Below are 18466 nucleotides of genomic sequence, written 5' to 3'. Positions count from 1 at the left end.
TCTAGCTTTAGCATATTTAAGGCGTGGGTAGTTACCTAAGTGTAAAATCATTTAGGTAACATATATATAATATAATATGGCTGCTCCTGTCTACATCATTTATATAAATAGGAGCTGCCTCATATAGGCTTATTGAACCACATGAGGGCGCTCCCATTTATATCAATATAAATAGGAGCTACCTTGTATAGGGCCAATAAGCAGTCTTGTAGTTCCTTTATGATGTTCAAATGATGATTGATCTGGTATACTTCATTACAACCACAAGAGCATAATCAGAATACATATGTAATTATAATGGAATTTTATACAATGGTGACTGCATTGGTGTAATATGTGTGATGGAGAGAACATTTGCATAGTAAGGTAATTATTAAATGATAGGATTTTTTGTCACACTCTACATCATACAGCACTATTATGCCCATCTGTCAGTGTAAAACCCAAACAATAATAATTAAAATCAACCCATGATAACCACATTACCCCTCCTCCCCCCACGAATCGATGTATGCCTATAACTGCACTTAAAAGGATTAAATTCCAGCTCGAAAACTGCCCGCAGCAAACGTCACACTTCCCCCAACTCAAAATTGCTCAAGCTATATGCCAAATTTCTCTGCCTCATTACAGCTTCTCAAACTTTTTGCTTTTGACAGTAATCCCCCACCTTCCTCTTATCTGCTTCATTGAGACTCGAGTACTGCTGCTAAACTTTTATCCTCCTGAATAAGAGAAATTAGTAAACCAATTCAGAAAAGCCGAGATTACAAAAGATAAAGACATTCCTTTGAATCCTTGGCGAGTCATATCCTTCAACGTCGTTTTGGATATCCTGTGATAAAGATAGTGCTACATAATCTTCCCAGCTCGGCATCTTTTAATAATTATTTGTGAAAGATACTTTCTGCCATACAAGAAACATTATTGGACAAAAGATGGGATGAATTTGTCTATCCACCTCGACTCCTAGCTGTAGGTCAGTTTTACAACATAAAGCACCTCACACACACTTCCTTGAATATAGGACTTGATTGAAAGCAAATAATTATATTGTATCAATTAGGAATGACGACTTCAAAAAGGTTAAATATTTGTTGGATTGTCTAAATGATTCATATACTGTACCTGGGTAGGAGCAGTTGCACCTAACAGCTTGGATGATCCTCAGAATGAACTCAAGATAATTACCAAGCAAGCAAAACTCAGGTACGGTGCTAACCACTCTTCATGAGTTAATATACACATTTTTCCTTGTAGAAATATGTTAAGACAAGATTAGTACATAATGTTTGTATGTAGCTCATTGTCTCTCCATTCAAACCATTGGTTTTCAGAAAAATTATTAAATTGTACAGTATATCCAATTTGAACACAGCTTACTTTTGGAGGTCAAAGATCTCCACTTTACCCTAGAAGGAATACAAAAATTAAAACAAGCGCTTGCAGAATCACAGTTTACTGGTGTGATCACTGGTGTCAAGCGAAGATGAACTTACAAAAATTAAGCAACACTCGCTTTATGAATTTTGCAAAATAATGACATGGTCAATCAATTTGGTTCCTCAGACCGAATTACAAAGTTTTGTCAAGTACCTCTTCTTCTCATACAAGTTAAGAAGTAACTATCGTAGCCTTAAAAAATAATTTTCAGTCTTTCAATCAACACAACCAAACTAATTTTGCTTTGATACTCACTCTAAAAAGCCAACATATTAGAATTTGTTTTTTCGTACCACTTGTTCTCGCACCCACTTTACTAAGACAACATACTGATAAACTGGTCCTCCACATAAAATAAATGACCTGATAAGTGTAATAAATTTACACAAGGCCAGCCAATGCTAATGTTACAGCTTTGTGACTGATAATGCATTACCTAGTTGAATTCGATATATATATAATTCTATGCCAGCAAATATATTTAAATTCAAAATTTTATCATTTAGTGCATTATCTCATTCAATCCAAACAAAGATGCTTCAATTTTGTTTATATGAATTTCTAATCTCTTTAAAAATTCAATCTGTTGGCATATGCAGCATAAACCCATTAGGATTCTATATATATATAGCCACCAAAGGAATTATGTACAAATATAAACACTTAAAACACCAGGGGAAACAAAAGTTATAAAGTAACTTGTTTAAAAAAAAATTGGTAAAATTAGTTTTCACTTTTACAGGTGTTTGAGACTCTTTCATTAGCACAATGATATTTATTAACCTTTTCATTTCCATAAATTAGTTAAGTGCTCACACTTTTCTAATCTTACTACAGTGGCAACTGTTAAATATACACCAGAATCACTCATTTTTTTTATGATCACAGAAACTTCTATTGCAAAGAAATTTCATAGAAATTTCATTTGTAATGAATTTTCAGTACTGTCTTCATTGTTTATTGAAGACTTTCATTGTTCAAATTTTCTTTGTAATGTGCATTTTGTCAAGAGGTATCCAAGATAGGAGTAAATTTTTTAACCTGAAAACACTAGCCCTGTTAAAGGGAGATAACACACGCACTCCCAGTATTAAACCCATATAAAAAGCCAACAACAGCTGACATTTCTAAGGCTGTTTAAGTCATGAGCTTTGGTTGGAATTCTCTTTGGGCACAAATAAAATAACTTGGATATTACACCAAGAGCACAGGATTATTGGGGCAAATTGTACTTCACATATGGAACTTCAACATCTTCTCCATCTTTATCATTTGCACATAGTTCCAACACTAGAGCTCGCACGTGAGGCTCTATTTTCTTCTTGCTTACTTTCTTGACCACTTCTGACATCCTGGGGATAAAAAGTACTGATTAGGCACAGCAGAGCAGTGTATGCAAAAAGGTAGTACTATTATAATAGCCTATATACTGATGCACAGATTATGCAGTTTGGAAGATCTCATGAAGTTTTCTATCTCTAAAGATGGCCCCCATTAATATTTTTCCACCCTTTCCATGCCAGTGACTCCCAATTCCATAAAGTGAGGGGGGAAAAATTGTATTTACTAAAAATAACTTCTAATTTGTTTCAACTCTACAGTGTTATTACAATATTTCTATACTTGTATTTCCAATGTGTCAAGATTTTATTATGCAAATACATAAATTAATCACAGTCTATCGCAAAAAAAATTAAAAGAGCAAGACAAATACCAAGCATCATATAAAAAATTATAAGTCAACACAATGTGGCTACAATGTTTAATGCCCACATCATGACCACCACAGGTATTCACTACCAAAGGATAGGAAATACCGTAAGAGTTCTGTAATTCAAATTCCATTAAACCCAATCGGGCAATCCAAAGGAATTCAATGTTATTTAAAGCTTCTAACCTTTTACTATATTTTGCATTTTTTTCCTGGCTGAAGCCTACCTGCCACATGAAAGAGGAAAGCTCAATAATGAGGTTTGTATACTTGTTAAACCAGTCCTAGAGAATATGGCTCCAGCTTGAAACCAAAACCTGATAAATCAAGAATATTGAAAAAGTCTAAAAAGCATTACAAGACTAGAATTAGAGATAAGAAAATGAGCATTAGGATAGGCCAAATGAAATAAAACCAGTGACATTGGAGAAAACAGACAAGAGGCGAACTGATCCACAACGTACATGGTCAGAGACCAGGCCGTGGGAACGCTGACCCCAGAAACAGTGCAAGGAAACTGGAAGATAAGGTAAGGTACAGAGGGCAACACAGTGAATAGATGTTTCCAGGTGGGACAATGGAACAAAAGGCCACAGCTGGAAACTGGAAACACAGTACAAGCAGTATTTGAAAGATAAGGTATAAATGCACCAGTAGAAAACATAAGCAACTTAATAGTGAATGAGTAAAAATAGTACTAACAAGTTTTCTTTCACACCAATAAAATTTTCATAAACCCTAATCTCATTAATATTCAATGAAAAACTTACGGGAGAGCCATTCTCTCGTTCCTCTTGGCAGGTGGCATGAAGAAGGAGTAGAGCATGGACACACCCTGGCTCAACATAGTAATCTCGAGCTGATGCTTATCCTCAAAGTATCTGATAAACTCTTCAAGAGTCATTTCACCATCAACTTCAAACCTGTCCCATAGAGTCCATTCTTTGTCATAGTACTGTGAAGTAAAGGAAAAAATACCAAGACATAATAGAAGAATATTACTGTACAACAACTATCACATCTAATTATGGCTTTAAATAATAACTACAATAGCAGTTACTCCAGCGATTAAATAAGCATTATTAATATTGTACCCTTAAAAGCCATTTGAGTAGAAATTTTACTATGTTCATTTTCTTGAGCGCAAACTGATTTAAACTCACCAATCACCCAGACATGGTTATGAACTGATGTTCACAATATCCTTAAGTAGTTGAGTTTCAATTTTGTAGCCTAAGTATTATAAATTTTTATATCAACTGGAACACTTTCGCTCGTTAACGACACAGTATGGTGTCAAAAATTTAGTAGACGAATGTTCAGTAATGATGCAGTATGGCGTCAAAAATGTAAAAATTTGGCCAGCTTTTGGCTTGGTTTTGGACTTTATATGCATATACTCCTATAGGTGATTTTATTGCAAACACATTGATACCAAAATGAAAGACCTAGGATAAGAATTAAGGTAACAAAGTTGAAAAGAGTATACACATTTTATTGCTCGAGCGCTCACGGTGTCACTTTCTCTGTTTGCTGCGGGTGGTATGCACGCTTTCACTTTTGGATTTTATATGCATATACTTCAGTACGGAATTTTATTGCGAACACATTGATACCAAAATGAAAGACGTAGAGCGAGAAATGACGTGACAAAATTGAAAAGAGCGAAAACCAAGATGCAAAACCGCACGCTCCTACGGAATGTGCAGCGCACCTTGGGGTGGTCTGGAAGTCGCTCGCCCCATGAGGGAAACGTTAAAATTAGCATATTAATCAAACAAAAATTATCCAAACCCTAAGAATAATTGGTATCACTAAATAAACAAACAGACAGCTTGACTTACCTTATTAGTTGGGGCAGGGATAGGTTCGGAGAAGCCAAGGAATGGCAGAGCTAAATTAACAAAACCATTCTTGAAATAACGAAGTTCATTGTGCCCCTGAACCAATTTGATGAGCTCCAAACTCACAAGACCAGATATTAGTGCTGTAGTTGTGGCAATGGCAGGAATAATCTTGCCTGCAATCAGCTTGCTCTTGTGACGATCAGCAGGGGCAATATCATAATTTTCTGCACGCAAGTTCGATGCAGCAACAATGAAATCCATGTGGAAGTTAGTATCGTCGTCTTTTTCAAAATCAAGTGGAGTGAGCTTAAGAGTACCAAAACTGTTGGCTGGTGGGATAGCTGCTTGAAGATTTGAAATTCGCTCACTGTCTATTTGATTACTTTGAGCTTCTGCTTCTGCATCAGTGACAGCAATCTTAACTCCTGATCTAGGAACAAACTTTGGGATATTAATTTTACTAACAATATCAGAAATAACTTGACGATCATGTATTTGAGTCAAGCCATAGACCTCTGCTTTCAAGTTAGCAGCTGCAACAATATAGTCGAGATTCAATTCATTATTAACGTCAAAATCGAGAGCATGAGGGCACCTCTTTGGACCAGACCAGAATGGTTCCCCACTTGAAGTGGTTTGCTCTTTCGGGAAGTTATGAAGAAGTTGTACTATCTGATTATGAAATTGTTCAGCGAAGTGTTTGCGGGCCCAGAGTACACAATCCTCAAATGACTGTGGTCGATCATCTACAAGCGCACGCTTAACACTGTCCAGGGTCTCCATGGGCTGGGAACCAGGCAACTTCAGTGCTCTTTCCATAAACCTAGGATCTTGAAGGTACTGAGCTGCATTTTCAGCAGCTTGCCGAAACTCTCCTTCAAACATGTCACGTGCCCACTGAAGTGTGTGTTCAATGGCATTCGGGAAGTTCTTTAGTGTGCAAATAGGAATGGATTTCTCTGGAGGGTCTTGTGATGATCCATACGACTCTGTTAAATGTGGTACCACAACTTGAACATTGCCTTTAGTTCCCAAGGTGCCAGACTCTAAAAGAGGCTTTCGGTAGTATACACAGCGTCTGTCCATGTACAATCTAGCTTCCACATTATCCAGAGCATTTGTAACACCATTTAGGGGCTCAAAGAAACTGTCATCATACACACTTTCAGTTTCTGGACCAACTCTATTCTGATGGGCAATAATGTTAACCCCTGGATTCATTTTCTTTATTGCTGCTGCAGCAGTGTCTGACTTGGTTTCTGAACATCCCATGGACGGAAGAGGAATTGCCTGTTCAGATTACTTTTCTCAATAAGATCCATGTCTGTGACTACAACCTGACCTCCTTCACCAGCACCAAGTCCCAACATAGCATAGTTTTTTAACAATTCACATCCAATGGCACCAGCACCAACCACAAAGTACTTTTGGCTGCCTAACTTCTTCTGAAACTCCTGCCCAAAGATGGCAATTTGAGTATCATATCTACTACCTGTTTGGGAGCACTCTGTTTCAGTAAGGACAGATAAGTCTTCAGGAAGGCATTCGAGAGCATCAAAATAAAGCCATTGTTTAATAGGATTAAATTTGCCGGAGCATGCCTTCATCACTTCCTGCGCCACTATGCCACCAATTACAGCATCAATGGGAGCAAAGCCACCAGCAGAAATCTTTGCAAATTGTTTGATCAAATCTTCATCTAAATCCTCTACCTTGGCAGAGCTGGCAGCATTGATGTCCTTGAATTGATTCAGGAAAGCAATTGCATCATCATCACTCCATGGTTTAGGTGCTACCCCATTTTTCTTTACATATGCATGCAGGGTCTGGAAAGCAATGTGAAGTATCCCAGGTCTGTCAAATTTAGCAAAATCAGTTATCACAAATTCTGGTGCTTCCATAGATTTTTCCATTGGCTTGAAGTTCACTTTCTGAGGCATCTTCATTTGGGTAACAATGCCTCCCCGAATGTAATCAGAGTACTTGGTGGTGTCACCAATGCTGAAGGTGAAGGGTCCCAATACCTGAGGACATTTTAAAAGTTAAAAGTAAACAGATTTTCATCACTGCTGCCAACTTTCACAGGATTGTCACAAATTTCTCACAATTTGGGTTCAAAGATATATTATTTAACCACTGATAATGTGTTCAAAGATATATTATTTAACCACTGACACAACTGAAATCACTGAATACACTTACCTTTATCTTGAGAGGCTTGCAACCATTAAGTTCTGTCATTCCTTGCACTTCAGAAAAAGTTACATAATCTCCATCTTCAAGTCCATGTCGAGATTCATCCAAGCAAGTGACGACGCTATTTTCCTAAACACAGGTAAGAGGGGTTAGGTTTTTTCACATGTAAATACTATTTTCACAGTAGATCCTCCTAAAATAAAGTACTTATAGTAACGATGTGGTTGATCATACAAATATGGATATGATGGATCAATAGAAAATAGACGTTTGTATTATTGATTTTGGACCAAGTTTTTCTATTTATCTTGCTAATAAAACCCATCCTAGGTGGTCCTATCATCCTAACCATACATGCTACCTGAGGACTAATATAGTACATATATGTGCTATACTAGGCCTAGCATATTTAAATTTGGTTTTTAGCTTTAGTTTTCCAAACTATTTCAAATGAATGGTATAAAATTTTACTTTCTATTTGTCCATCCCGATAATATTTGTACAGTCACCCATACAGTAACAAGACGTATACTGTCTTATCAAGAGGATGGGCTTTATTTTCTTATATACCATTAAGAAATTATCTAAATTTCAACCGCTTTATTTAAACAAATGTAAACACATGGTAAAAACTATATTTTCACACTGGCTTATCATAAACCTAAGTACATCCACTGAAACTTATCCTTCTAGCCTTTACTTAATGCCATAACAGAATATCTCCAAACACACTGCTTCTTTCCAAAAGGATACTGTCCTTCACTAACAAATTCACGTTTAATCTTGTCATCCACTCCTCCATCTCTCTCTCTCTCACATGCCAAACCAATGCATGGATTTATCTTAAATTTTCTCTGCTAACCCTTACCTATTTTTGTCATTTTCCTTATCCCATCAATTTCAAAATACCACTTTATCCCAAAAGTGCATATTAAATAATGAGGTTAATTTCAGCTTGAATCAAAACATTCTCATTCAATGTACTGTATTGTATGATTTAGGAGTAGAAATGCTTTAATGGACAATTAAGCAAGTAAATATTAGAAGACTTACCTCTTTCGTTATGCCTGCAACCATTGCAGTAACTGGATTCTCACCATTTTTGTCTACCACTTCAAAGTTTTCACCAAAATCACAGAAAATCTGACCAAACAAACCCTTCGTTGAGGCAACGATAAGAGCAATGTCATTGGCATGACAAAATGTGGATACATGCAACTGCTCCTCCAATGTGGAATCTGAAAAATACATTTACAGTCCTCAAAATATTTCAGTCAATTTGTTACAAAATCAATGAAATGTGTACAGTATTTGCTGTCGTATATGTTTTTTTATTTCTAAATGTATAAAAAAAATTGTCCTGCATCTAATGTGGCAGTATTACAGAGGGGGAGCCCGTGCACCATAGGCTAGGGAGCAGGACGTGCATACTGGGTAAGTTTGCTAGGCACAAAAATCGTCGCTAATAATAAAATATTAAAAATAAGCCAAGTTATCACAAACTTATGAGAAATTGCTTACAGTACGTCGGCAGTTATGAGGGAAGCTCACATCATCTCACCACCTTACCCAGCATACATAACCCACACCCGATGTCATATTATTTAACGACTGTGTTACCTTTAAGAAACATTTATTATCTAAATAAAAAAATGCTCCTAGAAATTTGAAAGTAATGTTAAACTTTTATCTGCCTGTCAGCCATTTGCAATGAGTGAATGACAACAAAACCATAGTGCTGCGATGGTGCACCGCCCTGGTGGCCGGTCTCGGTAACGCAAATCATCACATCCTGTATAGCAATTCTCTTGCCCAAAATATAAACAACTATACAGCTGATCTTAGAGGAGGTAAGAGTTGGGGGGTAAAAAAATCACTTAAAAATATCTTTCAATAAATTTATGATGAAACATTAAAATAGTTTTTTTCCACAAAAAATCGTGTATAATAGGAGTGCGTCTTATGTGAGCGTGTATCTTTTACGCCAGCAAATAAGGTAATTAAATCAAGTGTAACTACAATACCAATCAATAGGTTCAGAAAAAAAAGTTCCTAAAATAAGGCAGGGTAATTTTAATATTTTACTAGTGACTTTTGAGTATAGTAAGATATGAACAGCTGTTGAAATATACCTTTGAGCTAACTATCTTTCCAGGTTTAGTACTGTCTTTTGCTAATTACAAATTAATTTATTTGTTAATTATTTGACACATGTATGAATGTCCACACCAAGTTTCATCAAGATTGATGAATGATGAACATGGACCACCCAAACATAGACCACTTCTTTTGGAATGACAAAAATACTGTATACTCAAGACCCTAAGGTCTCCATACCATACCTAGAGTGTGTTCTGGGAGTTCTTCTACTCCCCGAGCCCGGCCTGAGGCCAAGCTCGATTTGTGATAACTTGGTCCAACAGACTGTTGCTTGGAGCAGCCCGCAGCCCATGTATTCACTACATCCCGGTTGGTCCGGCACTTCTTGCAAGAACCCATTAAATTGTCTCTCGAATACATCCACCATCATTCCGGCAATACTGTATTTCTAATGCTTGCTGGGAGGGTGTTGAACAGCCGTGGACCCCTGATGTTAAGACAATGCTCTGATTGTGCCTTTGGCAACCTACACATCTCAATTCTGCATTTCCTTCCGTATATTTTGCTCCAGTTTGTTGTTATTCTACTGTGCAAATTTGTGACCTGACCCTCCAGTATCTTCCATGTATATATTATTTTATATTTTTCTCATCTCCTTTCCAGAGAGTACATTTTAAGAACTTTGAGACGGACCCAAAAATTCAGATGTTTTATCATTTCTATGCGTCCCGTATATGTTCTCTGTATTCCCTTTAATTCAGAGATCTCTCCTGCTCTGAAAGGGAAAGTAAGTACCGAGCAATACTCAAGACAGGACAACACCAGTGATTTAAATAGTGTTAGCATTGCTGTAGGGTCCCTGGATTTGAACATTCTTATAATCCATCCTATCATTTTCTTGGCCGCCACTATATTTGCTCGGTTATGTTCACTAAATGTCAGGTCATCAGACATCATAATTCAGAGATCTTTTACATATTGTTTTCCTTCCATGAGTAGGTCTCATTGTGTCCTATGGGATCGTGACCAGGGATACCTAATTAAGTCATATGAAAATGTGTAATACCGCACAACAACGAATAATGTACATCTCTGCCATTAGACCATGACTACAACAATTTCAAAGAATTAAATTGAGCTTACCTGTAAGAACAACAACACTGTAGTTCTTGAGCACATCATCTGTAAGGGAACTAGTGGATACCGTGATGGGAAATAGGTGTTTAGTTCAGACAGTCTCTGTTGACAAGCTGTGGCTCGGTTGGTACCAATATCAGCAGCAGTTAGGAAAAACTGGGTACTCAGGTCAGTGCCACTTGCTTCTTTAACGTCATGCAGAGTTACAGACTTTACACCTCCCAAAATTACATTCTTGGCAATCTGTAAGTAACAAAATTATTAACACTTTTACACTCTCATAAACATACAACATAACATAAAAGATTATGAAAGTAAGCAAACAAGCAGATTGATATAGGTGATTTACATGATAGGAGAGGTTGTGAAAAATATTGCTGGTAGAATATACAAAGCATACCTTCCTATGTGGGGAAGAAAATATACATATATACAACCATATACTTTTCTGACACCAGTTATTTGGTTAAGCCAGTTTCTCCTTTTTTGGGATTGTACAAATTGTGGCAAGAATGCTGGGATAAAATGTGCAATAAAGTGGTAAGAGTTAGTGACCATGAGGTATCACTGCCACCATCCAAGAAATATTGTCAGTAAATCAGTGACCGAGTGGAAGTTGGACCTAGCTGATCCAGTAACTATACTGGGTGCCACACAAATGCTTCCTCCCACATGACAATATAAGTCCATGACCAACTGTTTTGATTTATGGGGCAGCACGTGCAGTCCCTCATTCGCACACCATGTGAGTGAATGCACCAATGCTTTTATTTCTTTTTTTTAATGTGTGATAATTTTGCATTGAACAGATCAACAATTATTAATCTTTTGCATGAATCCCATTACTTTTCTTTTTTTTATATTCAGAATTGATAAAATTTTAAAAGATGCATGCACCTTTTCAGCTCCATATCAGCTCCAATTGAAGGCAACTTGTTGGTGATAACTTTTATAAGCAGTAAAGCTAAGGATGTATTCAGTGATGATTTTGGGAAGTAATAAAGTAGCAAGTAATGAACTAAAAAAGAAGTCAAGAGTGGCATCCCAAGAAGTGTTGTGTGCACAGAGAAACCAGTGAGCAGCACTATGTTTTCACGCATTATTACGGCTAAACATATCAAACCTGCAGCATAAAATCTGAGCAATTTACATAATTTATCTAGTAAAGATATGCACATTCTTGAGTGGAAGAACAAACAGTATCCTAAAAAATTTATTTAAAAATTCTTGAGCATATTTTATGATTTCTTGATATGTTGGTAACTGCATTCTGTGACTATCAGTATACTCCCATACAGTACTTACATACACACTATTTGTCCTTCTTGTCAGTTTGTTACACTAAAATAGCAGTACAAAAATTTTATAGCTTTTGTTTTAATTCTATCTGGTTATATTGTTTCAAGCATCCCTTTTCCTAGACTTAATTCTGTGTTGTTGAAAACTACTTCTATTTCCATTCCCTCATTTGGTTAAATTGGTTTAATTTATTTACCTATTTTCCCAATTTTCCCTGTTGATCACTCAGGCATTGTTGGGTGTGACTGTGTACCTGTGTCCCCATTCCATAAATAGCAAGTTCACAAGAGAATAATCCTAGACTTATAGGTCAATGCCCACATCCTCTATTCCACTTTACTCAAGTCCATATTTCATCTTGTAAGATAAGTCATTAGGGGCTCTTTTCCCTGGAATTTCAAGAATGCCGACTGACATGTCCAAATCCACACTTCAGACAGTATACAGTGATACCTCCATTTATGAATTTAATCCCTTCCCAGAGACGGGTCGTAACTTGAAACAAGTTTTCCCATAAGAAATAATGTAAATTGAATTAATCTGTTCCACACTCCCAAAAATATTAACTTTAAAATACATTTCATACATACTATAGCACAAAATGTGTGTGTGTTATGTACAAGTTATAGCTTACCTTTATTGATGACTCTTGGTGGCTTATGGAAGACGATGAGGAGGAGAGGGGGAAGGAGAAGTGTTACTGTTTGGAAGGAAACCCCCTTCCATTATAACATCAGGCAGTGGACGCCTTCGGGGTACACACACCTACATTTTGCAGGCATACCACTAGGACCTGCTTGTGGTTACTGCTTGTTTGTCTCACTTAGAACCTTTCCAAAGAGACTTGTTTTTCTCTATATTTTAACATTTGTATGTAGTGAGACATCACATTGTCATTAATAAGGTCAATGCAATGGCCTGCTACAGCTTTATCTGGGTGGGTCTTTTCAGCAAAACCTTGCAGTTCTTCCCACACTTCACACATTTTCTTAATGAGGAGAGACATCCTCTACTGCCCCTATTCACAACTATTTTCTTAGGTTGAACCTTACCACTGACTTTCTTGGGACCCATGGCATGATATATAATAATTACTTTTATGTTAAAAAAAATCACTAATTTTTTACAAGAATTCAAGCGCGATCGTCACTAAGCGGGCAGTCTGGTAAACTGAAGTGGGGTCGCCCGTACCACCAAGAACCACGCACTCCGTCGACCCATACGCGTATCAATAAAGTTGCAAGACGAGGCAAAGGTCATAAGTTGACGTGAATTTTCCAATGAAATTAGGTCGTAACTTGAACAATTCATAAGTAGGGGCATTCGTAAGTCAAGGTTCCACTTTATAATACAGATATTAATCTATAGTATCAAGCTAACACTTACTGTATATCAACTCAACACCAAGCAATTATTTTAAATAATTTGAAGGTAAAAATGGTGAAAAATTACAACAGTAGCAAAGTAATGTCCTGTGGTTGCAGTTCGTACGGTACTGTATACTAAGAACAGCCCTGGCATTAAAAGATGTTTAGAATGTTTGGTGCAGAAATTTAATTCATCGTTGGAATTGCTTAAGTTCAAACTCTTCTGATAAAACATTTTAAACAGCCACCACGGAGCTACATTTCCTGTTTTTAATAAGACCCTTCCTCTTTTAGCATCATGAATGTTTCATGTTTCAAATCCATACAAAGCACCACTCCAGATATCACAGTGAATCACTTTAAAATAAGATGAAAACAAACCAAAAATTACAAATCCATAAAGTGACTCCCTGCTCTCCTACAGAGGGTACCTAATTATCACTACAATTTGAAAATATGTAAATACAATACATACCTCTACACCAAGTCCCCCTAGTCCCGATATAAGGACATCGGAGGAGGCCATGCGTCGCATGGCATCGTGACCCAGAACATACAGCTGTCGTGAGTATAAAGACTCATCAATGTCCTGCCCAGAGCCATTTGCAGCCATGTTCTGGAAAAAATAAAAGTAAAAAAAATTAATATAAAACCAATATAAAAATAAATCATCCTAAGCACTAAAATTACAGTACTGGACGTACTGGTATGTACTTATTCGTGTATATTAACCCTTTTGCTGCAACACTTCCATTTTGGTTCCATAATTTTCTTGAGTACACTAAATAGGACTAACTTATTTTATTTTTGCAATATTGTATTGCATCCAAGTGAGAATAAGACTTCCAGTGGAACCATTAAAAATCTATGGTAAAAAATTAATAAAAATTTTAGGATACCAGTAGAGTGTACTAGTATTTGCTGATAAGAAATATGGTCAAAGTAACTTTACTAGGTTACAAATGTTCCAAATGTACTGTATTGAGTATCATGAACACAAGATACTATAGGAGCTAAGTAATCTGAATTTTGGTAACCTGAATCTTTAGATAATTCATGTGACTTTATGCTCATCATGCATGGGGTAAATGGCACGAGTAAGCAGAAAAATTATGAAAATGTAAGGGGTAAACAGCAGGAGTAAGCAAGTAAGCTATGAAAATACAAGGGTAAACATTGTGAGCTTCCAGGTCGAGGTACACAAAATTGCAAATCTGTTCTTGTTTAGACATTTGGCTGTCATAAGGGTAGGCTCCATATCTTCTGGATTACTGTGTGTGTACACAGTGTACAAGTAAATAAACTTGCCAAGGAATTTTTTGAGGTTGCAAAAATATTCTATTGGTAACCAATTTTCCCTACACTATTTTCTAGTCGATTTGCAGATTTTTACATTTCTATTAAGAAAAAATGCTCTCCATAAAAATTTTAGTATCCGGTGGTGTATGATATTCATACAGCAGAATTGTCAGTGAAAAATAAAAAAATGTTTGCCGACAAGCTCGAAAAAAAAAAAATTACAACTTTTCTTCTAATCGAGGTAGAACCTTCATAATGTGCTTGTTTTGAATCTATGGAAACTTTTTTGTATTATTAAAAATTGTTTTACATTAGATATTGAATTTGTTAATTTCAAGTTAACATGTGACCTTTGACCTTGAATATGTACAAGTGTATATTGTATATTCAGAGTTCATGTTTATCTGAGATAGCCAGACAGGAAGCTGTGATGATCTGGCATAGAATGACCCTGCAGCTACCAGGTCTAAAGTCCTCTTCTGAAGGCCAGATGCTTGGATAAGACATTTCTGGACGTTGAACCTATTTTCTCTATGCATTTACCAAAACTTTCAAATATCAATAAATCACTTGTCATTTGAGAGAAGCTGCATATCACAGCAAAAGGGATTAAAACACTTAACAATGTTAACATACGCATACTTTGAAAGAGGCACAGTATGGTGCTATTAAAAGCTTTTATCATCCGGTAACAAGAATACTCTAGTTCAATTTACATTTTAAATGGCAAATACATTTGATGATGATTTACATTACTGCTGTGTCAAGTGATTACCCAACAATAAAGGGTGCATAAATCAAAGGGTGCATGTGCATACCATAATAATATGCTTCAACTTAACCACTTTCCCAATGCTGTAATTATAATGGTTTTTAAAGATACTTAGTAAAATTACTGTATATGTAAATAAATGAATTTGATGTATTCAAAATGCAATATGCCAGTTTCTAATTCTATAATAAAGAGCTGTGGTAAAAGAACCGAGACCCGTATAATTTAACAACGTTGAATTAAATAGTCACCAAATTCACATTAAATGAATCCCAAGCAACAGTGAAGTACAATTAGAACACTTGTAGCAAGTCTTTACTACAGCTTTTGACAAAATAGGCAAAAACTTATACAGTATAATGTACAATTATACAAAAAAAAAAACTACATCATTAAAAACACAGTATGCACTGATGAAATGCTGTTTACCATACAGTTTTCAATGTTTATATTTAAAAATTACAATGTTGTCAAGCCAAGACTGATTAAAAAAAAAGGCAGCCAAGTTTTATAAACAAATAAAAGCGAAAAAGCAATTACAGTACTGTACTTATACTGTTAACATTTGTTAAGGAAATGACCTGTTTTGTTGTACCAAATGAACCATATTCTTTGGCTACTTGCTCAGCATTAAGTACAAATGTTTATACACACTCTGCTTACGTTTCCAACAATTAAAAGTTGAAATATACAATGATTTCGGTTATCAAAATGTAAAATGAATTACCTTTAAAATTACAGTATTACAAAACAAAAGTGTGTGTGCATCATGCCCCACCTAGTTCACAGACTTTTTAAAAAAATTACAAGTAAACAGTGATTTAATGTAATAATTTCTCAATTTAAAATTTAAACGTGTACAAGTTATTAATTCAAATTACTATACAGTAATACAATAAAAAATAGAGTACTTTTACTGTATGTGTAATTAATTTAATTTGAAATGAAGCATAAAATGTGCAGAACCACCGATGTAAAAAAAAGCATTTGTAAGTTTTATAATCTTAAAACGTTAATTTTGATATCAAAATGTTATTAAAGTAAATAAATATTCTCAAGCACTGTACAAGACACTTCAGTACGTGGTTGATTAGCAGTGTTGGGTGTAAGGTGCCAGTGTTACCTGGATTGTACCTGGATGGGGTTCTGGGAGTTGTTCTCCCCAAGCCAGGTTTGGGGCCAGGCTCGACTTGTTCATAAAAATAAAAAAATAACACTGCATCTATTTTTGGTCAAATATCCATTATTTTAATTTGTAAATGAGTGAAAATTATCTATCTATATGGCTGAATGCAGAATTAAACATTTACTTCAAAATATTTACTATTAAACAGTGAAACAAGCATGAATTATGCATAGAACCATCGACTGTAGATTACGCAAAACTTATTATCTTTACACTCACATGCCAAATTGCTTTCCTCATATCTGATAAAATACTCAAGTGCAGCACTACACTAACTTGCACTAAGTTAAAAAAGAGGTGCAAGAAAAAGTGCACAAAAATACCAGTGACTGGAGTGAGGTAGAGACAAACAAGACAAATGACTGATTATTGTACTTCCTATTAACATTAAAACCAGCTCAATGGCCATTATTCATCATGGTATGTTTTAACATTGGTCATTTACTTCTGCATTTGTTTTGGCTTAAATTTTATCATAATTATAATCACCTCAACACAATCTCAATGAGATTGAAATAAAAATTTTCTTTGATAAGAAAAGTTAAATCAATTAACATATACTATATTAATTGCAAATACATAGATTGCAACCATATAAGTATCCCAAATGAACAAGCCCATATTTTTTTTGCTGAAAAAATCATTGACGAGGTCTCCTTTTGATTTCAGATTTTGCTTATATTTTCTTACAATCTCTCAGCAGTTGTGTCATTGTTTTCTAAAGAACTGGAACAAAAGTTTCCTATAAAAGTCTAATGTACCTCAAGCATAGTCACGAGAACTCTAACTCTTTGCTCATGCTTTGATCACGTTGAATACCCAATGCGGCCCCATTGCATTATAGTATAATTGATAAAACCCTTTCAAATGATTAAGCATAATTTTTTAGCCATGCTATATAAATTACATGCCAATAGTTAATAAAATTTACAATCATTGATAAACATAAATATATTTCTTTGAAAAATTCTGGCAAGATAGTATCACTAGATATATAAACTAGATTAGTTTAACTAGCTGAATGCTTAAGTTCTGGAGCTAACCAGTCTTGTTCATGATTTCTATCCATCACTTGAATACCTTTAAACAGCTGAATGTTGCTGGATACCATATGGTATGATGCATGCAATTTTAACACCATAATGAAAGCTGCCAGAGCAGTGATGTAAGGTTACTCAACCCTTGGGGTATGGCGCTGAAAGACTTGAGCACCCTTCAGATCAATGGATAAAAAGCCAGAATGAGAAACAGGATATTTTGGAGAGGGGTTCCGGTGGTAGAAGTGGTGGGATTTTTTTAACTGTAGGTAGGAGGCGCTGAGGTCTTCAAATGTAGGGCAGGAGCTGCAGCACGACCCCATCTCCCAGGCCAGGCAATGTTTGGGAAGCCCCCAAGTCAACCTCACCACTACTACTCATTTCCTACATTAACACTCCCCTGCAAAACAATGATATCCTCTCACTTTAAACATGCAGTGCAAAAGTGCATGCCATAGAAGTACACATTAAAAACCACCACATCTATCATCACAAGGAAATTAAACATCTTCAGACAATAGTATAATAGCCAGCAGTTATACTAGACCCAGGACATTTGGTAACTTTCTACATGTCCTACATTTCCCTGAAATTGGGATACAAGTGTACAAAACAAACATACCTCCAAAATGAAAGTTTTCTCAATTGAATGTTTAGCTGGAGACGAATTGGGCCATTCAATAATTTTCATTTGTTCACCAGCCTACTGAAGAATTTATATAAAATTGACAAAAACTAATGCTTTTTGTTTTTGTGTGTGAATTACAATCAAAGCTAAAACAATGTTAATACTGTACAACTAAACTTTTCATTCTCTAATTACTGTACTGGAAAATATTTGAGCACAGTATGAGGAGCCCATCCCTTTTTAGATTACATTCTTGAATTTAAGAATGGATCGAGCAATCATGTAATGCATGTGCAATCATGCTTCTGCACCCACATCACCACTGATATTACCCCTACCTACCTACCCTCAAACTTAAAAATTGTCTGTGAGGTGAAAGTTGTCTCTGAGGTCAATGCCAAGAACAGTCTGTCTAAACAGAGAAAGTAGGACAAAAGGACATGG

At 35.8% G+C, this 18466-nt stretch overlaps 1 protein-coding gene across 1 annotated transcript in view; it reads right to left on the bottom strand.

The window, feature by feature from the left end:
• Positions 1 to 1443: 1443 nt before the first annotated feature.
• Positions 1444 to 18466, bottom strand: part of LOC123760050 (ubiquitin-like activating enzyme 1) — a 45893-nt gene continuing 28870 nt past the window's right edge. Inside the window, 9 exon segments of the mRNA XM_045745453.2 lie at positions 1444 to 2795; positions 3925 to 4109; positions 4999 to 6254; positions 6257 to 7025; positions 7204 to 7326; positions 8251 to 8435; positions 10441 to 10512; positions 10515 to 10677; positions 13576 to 13716. Coding sequence (XP_045601409.2) covers positions 2657 to 2795; positions 3925 to 4109; positions 4999 to 6254; positions 6257 to 7025; positions 7204 to 7326; positions 8251 to 8435; positions 10441 to 10512; positions 10515 to 10677; positions 13576 to 13716 — 3033 coding nt within the window. The 3' untranslated portion in view covers positions 1444 to 2656.

This window comes from Procambarus clarkii, chromosome 16 (assembly GCF_040958095.1).
Source record: "Procambarus clarkii isolate CNS0578487 chromosome 16, FALCON_Pclarkii_2.0, whole genome shotgun sequence".
NCBI classification, from domain to species: Eukaryota; Metazoa; Arthropoda; class Malacostraca; order Decapoda; family Cambaridae; genus Procambarus; species Procambarus clarkii.
This window is presented reverse-complemented; position numbering and strand designations above follow the sequence as displayed.